The sequence below is a fragment of the Nymphaea colorata genome, chromosome 1 (genome assembly GCF_008831285.2).
Source record: "Nymphaea colorata isolate Beijing-Zhang1983 chromosome 1, ASM883128v2, whole genome shotgun sequence".
Lineage (NCBI taxonomy): Eukaryota > Viridiplantae > Streptophyta > Magnoliopsida > Nymphaeales > Nymphaeaceae > Nymphaea > Nymphaea colorata.
Window position 1 is genome coordinate 14,957,484 of NC_045138.2, and position 17,574 is coordinate 14,975,057.

General features: G+C 39.1%; 2 protein-coding genes across 3 annotated transcripts; one reads left to right on the forward strand and one right to left on the reverse strand.

Moving 5' to 3' along the window:
• The first annotated feature begins 1,180 nt into the window (after nt 1–1,180).
• On the forward strand, nt 1,181–9,117 carry LOC116259581 (uncharacterized). Of its 2 annotated transcripts, none has more exons than XM_031637440.2 (10): nt 1,181–1,782; nt 2,689–2,889; nt 3,489–3,597; nt 4,386–4,427; nt 4,519–4,578; nt 5,100–7,010; nt 7,309–7,410; nt 7,503–7,643; nt 7,719–7,844; nt 8,497–9,117. In XM_031637440.2, the coding sequence occupies exons 1-10, from the start codon at nt 1,688–1,690 to the stop codon at nt 8,662–8,664; spliced, it is 2,955 nt and encodes a 984-aa protein (XP_031493300.1). In that variant the 5' UTR covers nt 1,181–1,687; the 3' UTR covers nt 8,665–9,117. The 2 variants fall into 2 exon arrangements, with proteins under 2 accessions (XP_031493300.1, XP_031493308.1); XM_031637448.2 differs by having other exon boundaries at nt 7,503–7,589.
• A 3,922-nt stretch (nt 9,118–13,039) lies between these two features.
• On the reverse strand, nt 13,040–17,134 carry LOC116245730 (aluminum-activated malate transporter 10-like). Its single transcript, XM_031617243.2, has 6 exons — nt 16,814–17,134; nt 15,745–15,885; nt 15,358–15,630; nt 14,185–14,303; nt 13,688–13,831; nt 13,040–13,533 (listed from the first exon to the last, which is right to left on the reverse strand). The coding sequence occupies exons 1-6, from the start codon at nt 17,004–17,006 to the stop codon at nt 13,072–13,074; spliced, it is 1,332 nt and encodes a 443-aa protein (XP_031473103.1). The 5' UTR covers nt 17,007–17,134; the 3' UTR covers nt 13,040–13,071.
• Between the last annotated feature and the right edge of the window lie 440 nt (nt 17,135–17,574).

Genomic DNA, 17,574 nt, shown 5'->3' on the forward strand with positions numbered 1-17,574 from the left:
TGATGCTGGATGTTGCAAGATGGCTAAAATTTAAAAATTTGTTGTTAAAAAACGGTTGGTTTACGGTGCAACAACAGTTTATGGTAGTTTTCACTGTCTAAGACTATTAGCATAATTGATTTTTACTTTGTTTTGAAGACCTAACAGGCCACTAGTCCCTACATTCCTTACATTTTATTAAGCCATAAAGACGAACATATCATATTAAACAAAACCATAAACAACTTCCAACTTCTTTTGTCAATAACCTAATCCCAGCTAAAGGCTTTAAAGCAGAAGTAGGAAAGTAGGAAAAGTAATAAACTAAAACTTCAGTCATCCCCCACCAGAGTTCGTTCAACACCTTCCATTTTAAAGAAAACTGAACCAAGAAAAGGCAGCCATTTCAAATCTAGTCTAGATCTTAATGCACCAATTCTTGTTTACGGGGTAGGTAGATCAATGGTGATAATATTATTCGATATCCGGTTCGATGCGGCTTCTTAAGAGAAATCAGACCCAATTAACAACCATACGAATTTCTCATGTTCGGGCCAAGGTACATATAAAAATTGAATTCACTTTTATAATTTGGCAATTTGTGCACTCTAATACACATTTTAACATTATGATCATTTCATGTTCGATTCGAATCGGATCGTGGGTATTTAGATGCTCAAGATCCGGACCCGATGAAGCATTTGGGTGCATTTGCTGAAAACTTCACATCTTTGTCGGAACCGTCATTATTAAAAATTGGACATTGGGGGAATCATGATCCACTGAAAATCTTTGCGCAATGAGATTTAAATATAGTGGGGAGCGAGCAATTACGCCTTTCTTTTCCCCCGCATTAATTATTTAAATAAGGGCCGAAGGTCTATTATCAGCGCCATTTCCACGATTCATGGCCCCCACGAGATTCGATCCCCCGACCTAAAACATACAAGGAAAAAAAACCAACTTAACAAAAAAAAAAGACTGAAGATGTGAGGGGAGAGAGAGTATTTTTTTGGACTAAATTGCCCCTACGGAGAGCATCCTCCTACTTTTCGACTGCCATGTGCGGGAGGGGTCTAGGGGTAATTTTGGGATGTGGCAGTCAGAAGAGCGAAATTTGGGAAAAGACAGGGGAATGTTGAGGGCAGTTTGGGGAATTGAGAGCGATAAATGGAGGCAAGAGTGACGACAGTGGGGAGGAGGGCACACGCGAGCGTCTGTGTTGTTGCAGAGAGTGGTGTTTTTAGTTCTTCCCTCAGTTCGTCTGAATCGTCTCTGACCTGAAACCTTTGTTCCTCTTTTGCCCCCTTTCATTCTCTCCCTCTCTTTCTTTAGACTAGGGGAGGGGAAATGGCGATGACAATCATTGCTGTGTCCTTCCTGATAGCTTGAGGTCTCTCTGTCTCTGTCTCTCTCTCTCTCTAGTTGCAGTACGCCCACTTTCTTCCTCTTCTTCTTCTTCTCTCTACTGGAGAGGAATGGATTACCGGAACATGAAAGGGAGAAATTTGGAGATGCTGAGGAGGAGGAGTGGAGGAGTGAGGACGAAGCAGGCAGGGAGGGGATCCTGCAGAGGAAGCTAGAAGGGGACGATCTTTTTTCCTCTCTTTGGTCTCTGATTTGTTTGTTCTATCTTAATCTTTTTTGGGTGGGAGTGTGAAGTTTTTTCCTGTAGTGGGAGTTTCTTTGGCTTCGGGGGATTCTGGAGATGGGATCGCTGTTGAGGGAGGTGCTCAAGAGCATCTGTTCAGGGAATGGCTGGACGTATGCGGTATTCTGGAAGCCCAAGCAGCGAAATCCAATGTAAGCTTCCAGGCATTGTTCTCTATTCCGGCATGCTTCCTGTTTCTAGTGAGTCGTTCTTGGCATTTGTCGTTTTATTCTTGCTTGGTTCATTTGCTTGGATGTTGTTTCCTCTTTTCTTTGTCGGTGATTACCTCTTCAACTGATACAATACTGATGATTTTTCTTTACCCTGTGGCTTTCTCGTTCTGTTGTTCGGTTGTCACTTTTCTGTATTTGATGTTTTTGGTTTTCCTCCAATGGTGATTGTGACTTTTTGTGGTGTCTCTTGATTTTGTGAAAATGGTTCTGAAGGAGATGGTGGTATGGATCATATTGACCGAAAGACTTTACTTTTTTTGAATGGATTATTTATTTATTTATTTATTTCTGCATTAGTTCTTTTCTTGGTGTAATGGCGTGAAAAAGGTGGTCTTTTCCACCTACCCTTTCGCAATTTTTTTTTCCTTGAACCTTTTTTTATTGCTGTTTTCTGTACTTTTTTATGTCTTTGGGTTGGTGGTAGAGACTGTGGCGGCTAGGTGCTGTAGTATTGTTGTGACTTGTGGGCTTCCTGTTGGAAACTTTAGAAAATTATTATTTATTGAGTCCAAGATATTGGATTTATGTCAGATTGGTTTGTCGTGTCTGCAATTTACATTTCCGATCTTGAGTTTTTTGATAACTAAGAATCCTAAACGGGAACTTTCTTGTTTGAAAATAAAAATGCTTCTTCTTCTTAATCTTAATTGTGTTTCATATCTTCATCTTTTTTGACGAGTTTCCTATCTAATGCACTAATACTTCTTTTTGAAAATTACTTGTAAAATATCAGATGTTTTCTTCACTAGTTTTCTTTTTGGAGAGTGTGAATGTTACTATCCCAGGTGTTATGCATTCTTCCTAATGAAATTTCTGGTGCTGTAGGATTTTGGCGTGGGAAGAAGGACATTTTGAGCAGGGATTATATCCAGGGCAATTTGGTTCTGCAACAGGAAGCCGACCAGTGCTTTTGGGAGAATGGGAATTGAGTCACCAAAGAAACAGTGAATCTAAGTCTTCTGGAAATGATCGGTTGGGTGTGCTTTTCTCAAAGATGAGGGACCAGGTTCATGTGATTGGGAAAGGGTATAACCTTTCAGTTCTTGTTGTTGTTATTCTAAGAAGTACCATGTTGTAGATTAAGTTGTTCTGGTCTATCTGTTCTCCTGTTCATGCTATCTCAGATTCTTATTCAACTATTTTATGAAATTTCATTTGAAGAAGTATAATTTTGTTGTATGAATTATTTTGAAGTCCATTGATTCTTGGCAAGGTTGATGCAAATCCCCAATTGGTTGTTCTGCATTAACCTTTGCTCCCTCAATCCCTTGTTAGTTGTTACCAATGCTTAAAAGCCATAGCTTTAGGAGCCTTACTTCATTTTACTTTTCTAAGCCAGTTACTGGATTGAATGGACAAATGGCATGTAAACTTGTTCACTTCTCCAATACTTGCTAATATTGTGAAGGAAAAGAAAAATAATTCTTTTTTTTGTCATTTTTCCTTTTTTCTCCTAGTGTACTGCTTTGTTATAAAGGTACATAAAAAAATTGGTAGTTATTTTTGTTAAGCTTCAGTTCTTTCTAGCTTGATGCCATTTATGATTTATTATTTCTGTGGTAGACCTACCTACTTGTCTACCTGTTATTTTGATGTTTCATTATTTTTTGTACTATTTGTTCCAGAATTGTGGGCAAAGTTTTTCTCACGGGAACACACAGATGGGTCTTCCAAGACACTTGCATGGATGAAGGATATACCTCTGAGGCAGTTGTTTATGGAACTAGTTTTGAGGTAACTTAGAAAAATTTTATCATCGTTTTGTTTGATATTGATATATGCTCCTGTGTTGATAGAAAATTAGGGCCTGTTACGGTGGTGGAGAAAATGGTTTGAGACAGGCTTTATGTCTCTTCCGTGCTCTCCCCATTCAAACATGGATGGGTTTCTCAGGACGTTCTTCACTAAAAAAAGTTGACTTTGTATCCTTTTCCGTCTCACATTGGAGGCATCCAGCAACAGGAAAAAGGAGGAATTTTTACGTGACCCCTCTCCATTGAACTTGTGAACATGTCCGCAACTTGGTTACCTGAAATTCTTGTGCTCATTTGAAAAATCATTGGTAATGCAAATGATTTTAGTAAGATTACTGCTGCTGCTGTGTGCTAATACAGTGGTATCTTCAACACCTCCCTTGGAAATATGCATGTAACTGGGTTCGGATGATCACTCATCACGTTGAATTTTGATGGAATTAGAGAACTGCTATGATACTAATTTTATATTTGGGAACCCTCTATTTTGTTAACCTTATCTTAGTGCGATGTTTGCCCTTCTTCATTGATTTGATATTTTTTTTAACCATGACCTTTAAGTCTTCATGCAGCTCTTATAATGGTTTGCAAATTGCAATGTTGGTAAAATCCTTTCTTGTCAAATAAAGTGAACCCTCTACAATGTTCTTGTTGATGCTTTAGTTGTTTATATAATAGTAATAAGAGTAAAACCATAATTTTTGTAGTAATAGTCAAGCAGGAACTAATTGTAAGTTGGGCCGTTTTTCTTCTTGTCCTTCTTCACAGAACTCTGCTGAATGGTACCATCAGTTTTCTGCAGGAATACAGGTGTGGAATTATTAATGCTTACATGTATATCGTACCTTACCTGATTTCTGTTGAGGATGACAAAGCTTATCTTTTGACTTTTATTTTGCAGACGGTTGCCATTATTTCTGTATCATCACATGGTGTTCTTCAATGTGGTTCAGTTAAAAGGGTGAGTTAAACTTTCTTTAACAATTTGACCTCATGGACAGGGGCGGAGTCAAGGGGTGCCCGGCAGGGCCCTGTCCCCACCTCAATTTCTTTTTTAAAAAAATTACATATAAAGTTTTAAAATTTTCATTTATCCTATATAGCAATTTTGAAAAATGATATTTTGGTCCCTGTCAAAATTTTGAAACTGTAATTTGGCCCTCAGTCAACTCATTTATCATAAGAGATAAACCTCTAAATAAGGTATCACACTTTTTACCAGAAAAACAGTTTTTCTTTTATGACCTGTCAAGAAGTAAAATTCTTTGAAAAGAGTGATCTATTATGATTCTTTTTCAATTCTAGCATTTCATTTAATTAGGAACTAGGCCGTGAAAGCATTTTTAAAATGCTTGAATCTACTTTATTAGGGAAGCTAGGCCTTCTTTCTGATGCATTTTGGACATATATAGATTCACCTGTTTACCAATTATAGGTGTCTGCTTTTTCACTATGGCATGCTTTTCCACTTTCTTTTTGCAGATTGGAGAAAGTATGGGCTTTGTCAATCTTGTGAGAAATATTTTTATGCAGTTTGGTGTCAATAGTGCTTCATCGCTAGAAATTATGCCCATGGTATCAGGGCAGAACATAAATCTGCCCAAGTTTTCTGATGTTTATGGTGATATTGGTTCAGCTGATATTTGTCATGTTAAAATGGAAGGACCTGAAACCTCTCTTAGTGAGATTCCTGGCAAACCTATCTGTCAGCCTGGTAGCTTCTTATCTAATGACCTCCAAACCTGTAGTTCTCTACTTGAAACCCTTGGTGGTGCCATCTGTTCTAATGCTTCTACAGTTCCCTCAGTTTCCTGCTCGGTTATTCCTTCTACAGAAGCTTTTGGGGATTTGTTTCAGCAGAAGGCTCTTCTACCAGTGAAGCCCAACTCGTTGCCTAAGGACCAATTGGAGTTTGCATTGACAGGAGGAACCACATCTGCCATTTTAGACCCTTCCATGCAATTAAACCAACACATCTCACAAAGATCAGCCAAATCTTGTGGCAATGTAAATAAGTTGCAGCAACAGAGTGTGCCAAATAACATTCCCCTTCTGGACTGTACAGTCTTTCCAAAACATGAAATTGATGAAAACAAGATGCTTCTTCTACCTGACATTTCCTCTGGTTTAGTTTCTAACAGAAGTGATATAGTTAATTCTAGAACTGGTATTAGTGAACCTATAAATTCAGATCCATCTGTTTCGTGGAAGTTAGTTCACACCCATCAGTCTCCTTTTCCGCAGAGTACTCGCATTCAGTATGCTGATTTAGCTTCTGTGCCCTTGTCTTCCGGTGATTCAAAAGAACTATGTGATTTCCAGATTAATTCTAGCCCGCCTGGAGTTCCTAGAACAAGCAGTAGTGTATCTGTTATTGATGGCCATCCTCTGGCGGTGAGCACTGTAATGCCTGCAAAAGTAGAGAACGATCTTTTTCAAGCCATTGGCCTTCCATATAATGGGTCCCGTCTGGATAAGCACTATCCTTGCCATGGAGCGCTTTCTAACCATGTGGCAAACTTTGTGCAAATTGGTTCATCGAATGATCTCATACCAAAGGTAAACTTGCAACCTGCCAAAACTGATTTTGACGATAACTTGGTCACAGTAGCTGGAAGTGGGAACAGTCCTGAAAAGTTTGGGTGCTTAGGCGAGGTTAAATTGAACACATCATCTGCAAGTTTGCAACTTCCTTCTGGCAACCATGTACTTGGTCAATTGCATTCGGATCTTAAGAACAATGAATGTCAGAGTGGATGCAGTAGTATTGACTCACAGCTGAAACATGTTGAGAACACTTACACTAGACCTGACTTTTGTTCATGTACATCTGACTTGAATATTGCTTCTATTTTGAAGGCATTTGGTGATGGCCATATTGACAATAGCAGTTTTTCTGAAAATAGATCTGAGAATCTTCTAGATGCTATAGTTTCCAGTGTTCGTTCCTACTCTGATCGAAGTTCCAATCTTCATACATCTGGAAAGGCCGTGTCGACCACAATTGGCTCTTCACATACTGAAGCTACTCCATTTGAACTTTTGACTGTCTCGGAAAAAAAACATGAGGCTGCTTGTGTAGCTCAACATCTTTTGAACTCGGAAATGGTCATGCCAAATTGTTGTTCTCTGTCTGAGTGCAGTGTGAGCAGAACAGCAGAAGGCTCCCAAACAGATGGGGCCTCAAAATCTCAAGTCAGTATGAAGATGGAGAGCTCAAACTTGCAACATGATAACACCTTGTCCATGCACAGTGGCAGGGCAGAGGAATCTGCAAAAGGGAAGCAGAAAAGGCCTAAGCCAGGAGAGAGCACAAGGCCAAGACCAAAAGATCGGCAGCAGATCCAGGATCGTGTTAAGGAGTTGCGGGAAATTGTACCTAATGGAGCCAAGGTACATTTGTTATAGCTTTCATTCACCAAGTTATTTTTTAGACAAACTGGCCTATGGCCTGGTGAAACTTGGATTAGATTGTCTTTTGTATTTGCCAAGTCGCACTAGTTCATTTTACCTTTTAAGCTTAGCAACATTAAGCTCTATTTGTTTGCTAATTATTTTGGTTAAAGAGAGGCTCTAATTCTCTGACCGCCTTTTTGTTGTTATGGTATGGCAAGCTGGCCCTTCAGAGTCCTGGCCAAATTGCTTTAAGGCATCATGCACTGATTAACTATTGTATCGCATTGTGCAACAGTGCAGCATTGATGCTTTGCTTGAGCGTACAATTAAACACATGCTTTTCCTACAAAGCGTGACCAAGCATGCAGACAAGTTAAAACAGACTGGGGAATCAAAGGTTGGCAGTTGATGTTTTTTGTTGCTCTGGCCCATTATTTTTTACTGGATTTCAGATTTCTTCTCTAAGGCTGAACATCTATGTACATGCAGTTGATAAGCAAGGACGGTGGCTTGCTCTTAAAGGACAACTTTGAGGGTGGGGCTACATGGGCATTTGAAGTTGGCTCAAAATCCATGGTATGCCCTATAATAGTTGAGGATCTAAATGTGCCCCGTCAAATGCTTGTGGAGGTAGCAATATTTGTACAGTTTTTTATCATATACATTTAGACTAGTGTTGTGTCGCTTATCCGTCATTTTGTTCAGATGCTTTGTGAAGAGCGAGGTTTCTTCCTGGAGATAGCAGACATGATTCGAGGAATGGGATTAACAATCCTCAAGGGTGTGATGGAAACCCGTGATGACAAGATTTGGGCACACTTTGCTGTTGAGGTAAAGATTGTCTAATCCAACTTTTTTATGTACCACCACCATAGGTAGGCAGCAGGTGGTGAGTGGGGAACATGAAGGGTGTCAAGTTGAATACACTGGATCAAGTTGAAACCCTTTCATTCTGTTTCCTGTGCTTTTCTTGTAAGGCTCAGTGGTCAGGGCACACCCTCATCAACCCCTCACAAGGAAAAAAAAAATCTTATTTATTGTAACCATTGGCCTGTGATTGTGTATGCACGTTCTATTGTTCCACCTTTGTGATGTTCCTGTTGATTTGCAAAATGAAAGATCTCGGAGGAGCATTTGTTTCTTCTTTTCTAAGTTTTCGTTTATAAAGTCCTTTATGTGGTTCTTCATGTAAAAATTTTACTTTTGCCATTTGGTCGAAAGTAGCATACACTTGTTTTTTCAGATGCCTGAGGTTGCTAATACAAATTGCAGTTGTTAATTAAACTTAATAATGCTATTATACGAGAAATAGATGTTGCATCTCTGTTTTCATGACATTGGAAAACTACTGTTACACTATGCTTTCTTCTAGAAAATGCTTTAGTGAGTAGGATCTGCTCTATTTGTATGTGGGTGGGCATGTTGCTTTTGTACGTTTTGCTGTCTGACTAGCCTCAACTAATCACTGTTCTTGGGTTGGCAGGCAAACAGAGATATTACGAGGATGGAGGTTTTTATGTCACTTGTTCATCTCCTGGAACAGATTTCCAACAGTAGACCACCCAAGACTATGACTGGAGGGCTTCCAACATTTGATTCATACCATCGATCCTCGATACCTGCAGCTGGATCTATGGAAAGGTTGCAATGAATAGTCAGGGTGCCTGGATACACAAGTACTGAGAGTAGGGTATTGCTTTGTTTGCCTACTATGACCAGTATTCTGGTTCCAGTCCAGAGCATGCTACACAATATTGGAATATTAGGCCTGTGATATTGGTAGACATGCCATCGACGGGTTGATCAAAGCTGTGATAGTTGGTTCTTAGGAGCAATCAGTGCGAAATATTTGAAAGCATTGGTAGGGTATGTTTTTTCTGAGAATCTTCTTTTTTTATCGGGGTGAGGATTGATGACGTGGGAACTAGATTGAAAGCTTGTGAAGGGAGAAGGGTGTAATTACGAGAGCTGATGCTGAAGTTGCAAAAAGGTAGGTCTTTAATAAGGTCAAATTTGTTCACATTTCCCCTTGTGACCATTATATTTAGTCCCATGAATTTGTCATTCTTAATATTCTAACTCATATTTATTTTATATTTCCAAATTGCATTTTCATTCATTATCACTAAAAGGACCTTGACACTCAAATCTGATTAACTAATGTACAGATCTGAAAAATGAGAATCATTGAATATATCCAGAATAGCAAAATGGTCGATGCCAGAATAGCGTCTGCCATTTATTAGTCCCTAATCTTCTGTGCTTTTTGATGTTGGTCCTCTTATTTAGGTTCTACTAATATGTTAAAAATTAAGCATAGTGTATGGCTGGTCATGTTCAGATGACTACCGAAATGACCATCATAACTGAATACAAAGTTCTTAACTTTGCCGAGTCCAAAGATTGCCTTCCTGTGGATGGTCCATCTTTTGCTGATAGTGAAAAGCCTATGATTTTTATGCAACGGTAGTGTGCATCTCTGTAAACCTGTATGTGGGTAACAACTTTGGTATGGTGGATTGCTTTCTTTCCATGATTGTGATCCTTTTAGGGCAACTGAAACCTTTTATCTTTACTGTCACAAATTTGGAGTGCTCGGTGATATCAGACTCAGCTGTTGCCGCTTTGATAGCATAAAGCTCCAGCTAGTGCTGCTGACAGGCGCCACATGATGCAGGATCCCTTTTCTCAACATGGCATCAAATATTTATTTTTTCTAAATGAATTTTAACTGGCAAAATTCTTTTGACCCGCTCAAGAAATAAGCGAATAACAAAGGACTGCACATCCTTTTCAGAGTATCAGTCAGGCGCTCAACTTTCCTTCTTGGACAACAGCTTTGCATTCATTCAAATTACGAACTTGTTTCCTAAAACCAAAATAGGATTATTTTTCAAAACTAAAAAGTGAGAAGAAAAAAGGCTCGCCGTTGACCTTTGCGGTATGGCTGGGCTACGGCCATCTGTCTCTTGTGGAACTCTCAAAAATTGGAAAGAGCAGACGTAGAATGCCCACTGAAAGAAATGAGATAAATGGGTCTTTCCACCTGAAGATGCCGGAGGCATTGAAGACGCTGCCCATTTCTTATATGCTGCCAGAGATTGGTCTCAAGATTTAACAGTGGGATAAACATAGCAAAGCTGCAGCCTCGTTCTGGCGGGAAGAAATCCGTTGGAGAGGTAATGGAGAGCGGGAAAGTGAAGGAAAAGAAACAATCCGAAAGGGTAAGAATTCATGAAATTTAGTATTCGTTTCAGGGCAAGCGAGACGCTGGTCTGGTTCATCATATGATGTTGGTGCTGATGATTCTGACAACAAAGATGGCGGTGTTGGTAGTAATGTCGGAAGTTTCGCTGAGAAAAGAAGATGAAAGTTTTGATGGGGAGCGGTTGTTTGAGAATAAATGGAAAAGTTGAACGCCAGTTTGATATTTTCAAAAAATTGAGCGGTGATCCGTTTGCTCATTTCGGTGAGGAGCGGTCACTTTATATATATACAGGGCAACGTATACACACACACATATATATATATATATATATATATACACGTTGCCCTATTTCATGAACTTAGGTTAAAAAATAGCTCACAGCCTTTTGAATGTCTAGTTCACTTCCAGTTCTTAATTTCCTGTTCAAGAACCGTAGGATTTTCTGTTTCAGCCCCGAAAACAGACATTCAGGCGCTTGAAAAGAAACAAAGGTCCCTGATTGAGCCCTTTACGAAAGTGAAAAAGAAAAGGCCAAGAATGAAAACTGCCCACTGCTAACGACAAAATGGAAAAGACCAAAAAAAAGGTCTTTTCCATGGTTCCACCAAATCGGGTCCAGCATTGTGAAAGTCGCTTCTTGAATCAAATGGGTGTGGTTACGGATTCAGCAAATCAGCCGGTTCACCAATTCAGTCGACTCGATCGTAAATCATCAAAAATAAGAAAATTCTTTAAATATATCTAAAAATATTTAAAAAATTATATATAGCACCCTTGAATCAGCACTAAATAGAACTGGTTTGCCACCAACTATCCCATCTGGATGATAATTGATGCAGTCTTTCGTAAGAGAAGTCCAATCCATGAATATTGAACTCTGAACACAATACCAGTGGCAAAGATAAACGGGGCCTGATGTGGGTCTCCAAAAAAATTTCATTGAAAGGACTCATAATACAAGTCAAAAAAATATAAGGATATCACATCAGATGTGGGCTTGTGACTCAAGTGCCCCTCGGCCAGCAAAACCTTACCTCCGTCACTACAACTAAATCTCCATTCATGTTACTTTTGCTTTTCGGCTGTGTCGCCACTCCTGAAAAAGGCTTCTTTTCCGCAAGAATGATATACCAAAGAACTTAAGTTTTTGTCACTCACCACTTCGCTAGCTTTTCTTTTATAGTTTTGTCTTTTGGTGGGTAGTTCTTGTCATCAAGCAACTTCTCTGTTTGAAATGAAGAAAACAATCCATTCAGCAGGAACCTGCGTTCACTCTACTTGTTTATTCACATAGTTCCAAAGCAAGCTTTTTCAAGTGGTACAAAAGGAATGGCTCACAACCTTTCATGCTTCTAACAATGTGGTGTGAAGTCGTCGACATGGCTTTGTGGAGACACTTTCATGATGTTTATTCTCTTCAGAAAAGCGGCCATCGATATCTAGACATGATCCCCCTAGAGAATCATAAAGTAACTACAAATAGCTCTAGTTTGGATCGTGGTGATGATAGAAAAGATTTATACCACTTCAACAAACCCAAGAAAGAATAAGTTAGTTGCCTCTATAAATCATGAATAGTAAAAGCAAGCACAGTGATATTTCTTAGTGCTTTGGAATGATGAGAGAAGCCCCAAGTTTTCTGGATATGTCAAACTTGCTCATGCTTTATCATGCCAAGGCCACCAAAGAAGTTATGTACAATCGATTTGGTGGTAAGGCGAATTTATGCTTGGTAGTTGCTTTAAGCTAACTCACATGAATCGAGTTACCAGAAGAGCAATAAGGCTTTGCTTTCTACTGATTCATTCTTAAAGTGGCTTTGCTATTCAAAAGCAGGGGAAAAGAGGAGGAGACGAGCAATTTAAATAGTTTGACGATCCTGTAGCTTCAATGGAAGAAAATTCCATACTCAAGCGGCTGCTCCTTTGAGACGATTGATAACATGTTCCGTGCTTTTTTCTCATCACCATCTTCAGCAAAGAAAGGCGTTGAGGACTGCTGCTGGACTATTAATTTGTACCAAATTAAGCAACGGAATCGCCAATGGTCATTTTCATGAAGAGAGGAAAGGCCGAGCTAGCCCTCTAACGTCATCTTGCGTCAACCTTTGGGCAAGTGGGTAGGAGAGAAAAAACATGTTTCACAAGCTTCTTGTACATTATATAACCATTTTTTCCTTCATGTCATTGATCGGGAATTAATTCCCGTTTGTGTTTTTCAAATTTCCGCAAGTTTCAGAATGTGGGCTTCGCTTTTGGTTGCCCAAGATGGGGGATTTTGAGCTTGCAGCAGAGATTCTAGCAGCTCTGGTTCAGTCAGCTGGAAAGGCCGATCTTTCAAATGGGTCCGGTGATTGTTCATCTCAGCTTTCGAGGATTAGATAAGTGTCATGGTTTGATGGAGACGATGGCTGAAACGGTCTACATGGCACATGTTCTAGTTCTTCCATTACTCATACTCCCGGAGGTGAAGGCTAGTCTCTAGAGTTTGTTTATCAGGAAAGGCTATACGAGAGGTTAGGTGGGTGTAGAGAATCATTCCATTTAGAGAAAAGATATGGAAATCAGGAGAAACCATGACCAACCCATTTGGAACCCTAAATTCATTATCTTTTCCTTGTTAACCATTTTTGTTATTGATAATTAAACTGGTCGGCATGCACCAGAAGCTTGGATGAATAGAATAAAGATGTCATGACTCAGTTTCAAATGCTTCCAAAAGAATGGCCCCCTTTTGCTTGCTTTTCGTTTTTTCTTTTTTTATTTAACAGAACAAGATGCCTAAGCATGTTCTTATTGATGAAACTACATGGTTAGAATCGTACCTCTCTTTCATGAGTTTGACAGGTAACTATGACCCTTTAATTTCTACCACAACATGGGGACCTTGACTACCATAATCTGAATTAACATTAGCCAGGTGTTCAGATTTTGCTGTGGCATTGGCTGGCATATGGTTCTCGAAGGTGGCACGAACTGACAATTCTTCGACACTCGAGACGATAGCGTCGATTCGGCCCAAAACCTCTATGAGTATAGATGCCACATTTGCAAGAGGGAGTAGGTCCATTAGAGCTGGGCCTGTAACAGTGTCTCCATGTGCAGTACGAAAATTGGGATGAGCTTGAGGTAGCGACTTGAGGGCCGTATACAGTTCCATGACGGCATCATTGGCAGAGTCGATCAGGGGCTCAATGGAGGACGGTCTGTTCATGCTGTCTATGTCCATTGAGAGCTGCCTCAAGACCATTGATGACAATGAGCTTACCTTTAAGCATGGCTCCTTTAGTTGTTGACGAAGAGCTTTGGGTGCCTACATATGGAGAAAAACACTCATCCTCGCTATTTTCAGTTGTTACTATTCTTCTGCATATGTCACTTCAAAGAATATGCAGCAACAGGCACATGCCTCTTCCTCTCTTATTATTATAAATTTCAAAAGCGCAGATGACAGAGAGAGATTTTACTTTATATTCTGAGTTGGTTGCTGCATTGAGTGCTTCAACACAGTAAGCACAAGCCCGAGTGGCTGTCCCGACCTTCAGGTATTGCTTCCATGGATGAAGAAACCTAAACCGCCCATGTGCAGGTTCCCATCTAGCAAGGTTTGCCTTGAAAAAACATGGGCATTCTTTAGTTAGATAAAAAGTTCATTCACTCCATAGAAAAAGCTCAAATAAATAGAAATAATGCGTTTCTCACCTAATGAGCCACACCTGCATGTATAGTTAACGGACAACATACACTTGCATACACATGCATGCACACGCACACACATTGGCACACACAAAAGAGAGATACATCTATGCGGTGCTCGTTCTCGGATGATGGTGTACCATTAATTTAGTGATCTGTGATGAATTTTTCAAATTGAAAAAAAAAAACTACTTATAGTTGCAGGATGAGTAATGGATAACGTCCACCGGAAATCTAAACATTTGTATTGATGTATTTGGTTACTCACCAGCAATTCCTCTTTGGCCTTCGAATCAAGCACCGTTCTGTATCCTTGAAGACCAGGGGTATCTTTAGTTTTGAGTTCGTCCCCTTCTTCCTCTTCATTAAAGTACTCCTCGACACAACCTGAAATTCCACATTTCATACTTCAGAGCCTCATAGGTCTTCGATTGAAAATTGATTATAAAGCAGAGATAAAGATGAAAAAGCAAGTTCAGGCCTAAAGGTTTCTCGGTTTATAGTTTCTCCACCTGTCTGGGGCATAAATTTAAAATTTTTGAATTGAAAAACTTCCAGATTTTTTATCGTCTCAAATCGGCATAATATGGTAGAGGCCAGCTTACTCCTAGCAAGCTTGTCTGCCCAAGAAAGGTGCTCAGAAGTTGGCCACAGGAAAGTCATTATATAGATTTTATATTTTTAGTTGGCATGCATGGTGAATATATTTCTCAATGCTTATGTTCTCAGACTCCATATAGAACTCCTGGAATCCGCATACTAAGAAAATATGGCCACCACCATCAGGCACTTGGTTAATACAATTAGACAACTAATCAAATTTGCTGTAGGTAAAGCACTATCTCAGAAGGATGGATGAGAGCTACAATTTTGAGTTCACAACTTCTATTCTCAACCTTACTTTATGATGCATTTTCTTGCACTATCTACTTTAGTCGTGTACCCAAAAATGTTTTCATCATTCTTTATACATGTTTCATTTTTCTGCACACACACATATATATATATATATATATATATATATATATATATATATATATATATATAGGTATGTATTTGTTAGAAAGAATACATAGAGTAAGACAAGTTATTGATGCATGAGCCAATTTGGGAAGAGTGAATGGTCAAGTTATATATATATATATATATATATATATATATACATATATAGGTATGTATTTGTTAGAAAGAATACATAGAGTAAGACAAGTTATTGATGCATGAGCCAATTTGGGAAGAGTGAATGGTCAAGTTAAAAACTTGGAGGACAAAAACCAAGTCTCACAGGGCAAGAAATGAGTCTAAGCCCAAGCAATTCTCCTCATTGATTGATTGGCCTGGTTGGCGCAAGACTGGAATCAAATGAAATGGAATGAGTTTGCCAAACAAGTAAGAAAAAAAAAAAAGGAGAACTTAACCCAAAGAAGGACAGAAAATGGACCTTCCATTGAATCAGCAAGCGTCTGCAAGTTCTTGACAATTGAGTTGTGCAGATCTCCTCCTGCCCACACAGGACATATCACTATAGATACAATCAGGCACAGAGAGCCACCAACCGCTACAGTGGAGACACGTTCTTGTGCCAACTTGAATAGTTTCTCCTCTCGGTAGCTAGACACTGAGACCAGGCTGAATGTCAGCATGAAGATCAAGACTCCATAGTCATATTTAGCTTTAATCCCTGGAAAGAATCTTGAAAATGTAGACGCTGAAGCTGCACTCAGTTTGGTTAATATGTTCAATATTCAAACAGGTCAAGAGCAAAGAAAATGTAAAGAAATTCAAAAGACCAAGTTTGTGATTTCTGCTAATTTTTCGTTCTGATTACCAAGTAGGAAGATGGAGGCACCAAGGATTATGGGTTCGCCTTTGTCCCCAGCAAGGCTGGCTATGTAATGGACGCCAAGACCCAGTGATCCAGCAACCAGAGTTCCAAATGCTCTGTTGAGACCTTTGCTCAAGGTTCCACCTTAGCCATTAAAAGAAGCTTGATATTAGCAATTTATATAAAAAAAAATCTTAAACAATATCAAAAAGTTTATGTAGTTCATTATAGAGGGTGTACATATGATCTTAAAAGGAAATTAATAGTTCCATATTCCTAATATATTAACGCACTCTCATTTGGGCTCATGTGAAACGCACAAGACAAGGAGTTTTGACACATCACCAGCTTGATAAGAATTATAGCATCATCAAATGTAATTTAACACTGCAATCATATAGGGTAATGCTCAAAACCTTAATAACAAAAATTGCTACATTTTACAACATCGCACACTGTTGGTGTATTTTCTTTTCCGAAAAATTCAACAGATGTGTCATCCTTACAATTATAAGGACATTGTGTTAGGCCCCAAAATTCTTACCAATTCATTTTGGAAAATCCTTAAAGTTATTCTTCTAAGGCAGCAAGAAATAACGTAGACAAGGTTTTAGGTGACCTTCCATTTTTACTTTATGGTAGAGCAAAGGGAATCATGTTAAAAGCCCACGAATTTCGAAAAATAAATAAAAATTTATGCTGTTCTTTCAAGTTGAAATCAACTCGCTCATTTCATTAATAAAAGAAGAAAAACACTACCAATTTCAATCAAATCAATCTGGCTTAATTTCAATTTAAGAAGTAATGTGGAATGGTGAATGTTGACCATATTTCAAACAAAAAGTGTAGCCCATATAAAAAAACCGAAGAAATTTAAAGCTTATTTGTAAGATCAGAAACAAAAAATTTACTGTTAAACTAAACAACCACTACTTATTGACAGTGTTAATATCTGTTCTGGTTGTGGCAAATTAATGATCAAAGAATTGCAAGTATATATCTTAGCTACAAAAGCAGACTATTATGCAAGCAATTAAAGGTAATAGAAAACAAGCAGTAGGGACTCGCTTACCAACAGTATATTCAAAAACGACAGCTACTGTTATGACAGCCCACATGGCATTTCCTCCCATGCCTTCATAGAGAGGCCTCATGAAATAGAAGATCGTGACAATGGTGAGTGCGAGTCCCACCTTGAAGGCATGACAGATCCTTCTAGGATCGTCCCTACCCAATTTCAGCACCTTCTCCCATACAGTCTTCATACTTGTGCTAACTGTCGCTTTTGCGCTTGCAGCACCTCTAAAGATGCATGCAAAGATTCCAGCCTTTTGTTCCCCTCAAACGCCCTTCAATGGAAATATTTCATTCATTGGCACACCCCAAACCATGGCTCTCTCTCTCTCTCTCTCTCTCTCTAAAGGTTGTTTGGCTATCACCTAGGTGCCAAAGTGATATAAGAGACTGAATGTGCAGGTAGCCATTACTAGTAGCCATATATATACGTGTGTATGTGCATTCAAGGAATGGACATAGGAGAAAAGGTTGAGCGCTTTTGTGGATACTTTATGCTTTTGGCTTGTGTTCTTATGCACCGTACGGCTTGAAAACTGGTGTTTGCAGAAATTCAAGTCCTTTTAAGTGGGGATGACTCATCCAAAGTTTTTTGAGCAAGGAACTTTTTCCAGTACTTCTTGCGGTCCATCTAGGCCCTTCGTTGCCCAATTCTTCTGGTTCTTTCTGCTTTATGAATTTCTAGCTAGCTTTGTTGTTAATTCGGGAGATGTATTGTTCTTCAATATTACAGATACCAACCTGCATTTCTACTATTAA

Coding starts and splice junctions, on each gene's coding strand:
- LOC116259581 (XM_031637440.2), top strand. CDS start 1,688: ATGGGATCGCTGTTGAGGGAGGTGCTCAAGAGCATCTGTTCAGGGAAT. Junction 2,890..3,488: donor GTTCATGTGATTGGGAAAGG/GTATAACCTTTC, acceptor TATTTGTTCCAG/AATTGTGGGCAAAGTTTTTC. Junction 4,428..4,518: donor AGTTTTCTGCAGGAATACAG/GTGTGGAATTAT, acceptor TTTATTTTGCAG/ACGGTTGCCATTATTTCTGT.
- LOC116245730 (XM_031617243.2), bottom strand. CDS start 17,006: ATGAAGACTGTATGGGAGAAGGTGCTGAAATTGGGTAGGGACGATCCT. Junction 15,631..15,744: donor TGCCTCCATCTTCCTACTTG/GTAATCAGAACG, acceptor AACTGAGTGCAG/CTTCAGCGTCTACATTTTCA. Junction 13,832..14,184: donor AGGCCAAAGAGGAATTGCTG/GTGAGTAACCAA, acceptor TGTTTTTTCAAG/GCAAACCTTGCTAGATGGGA.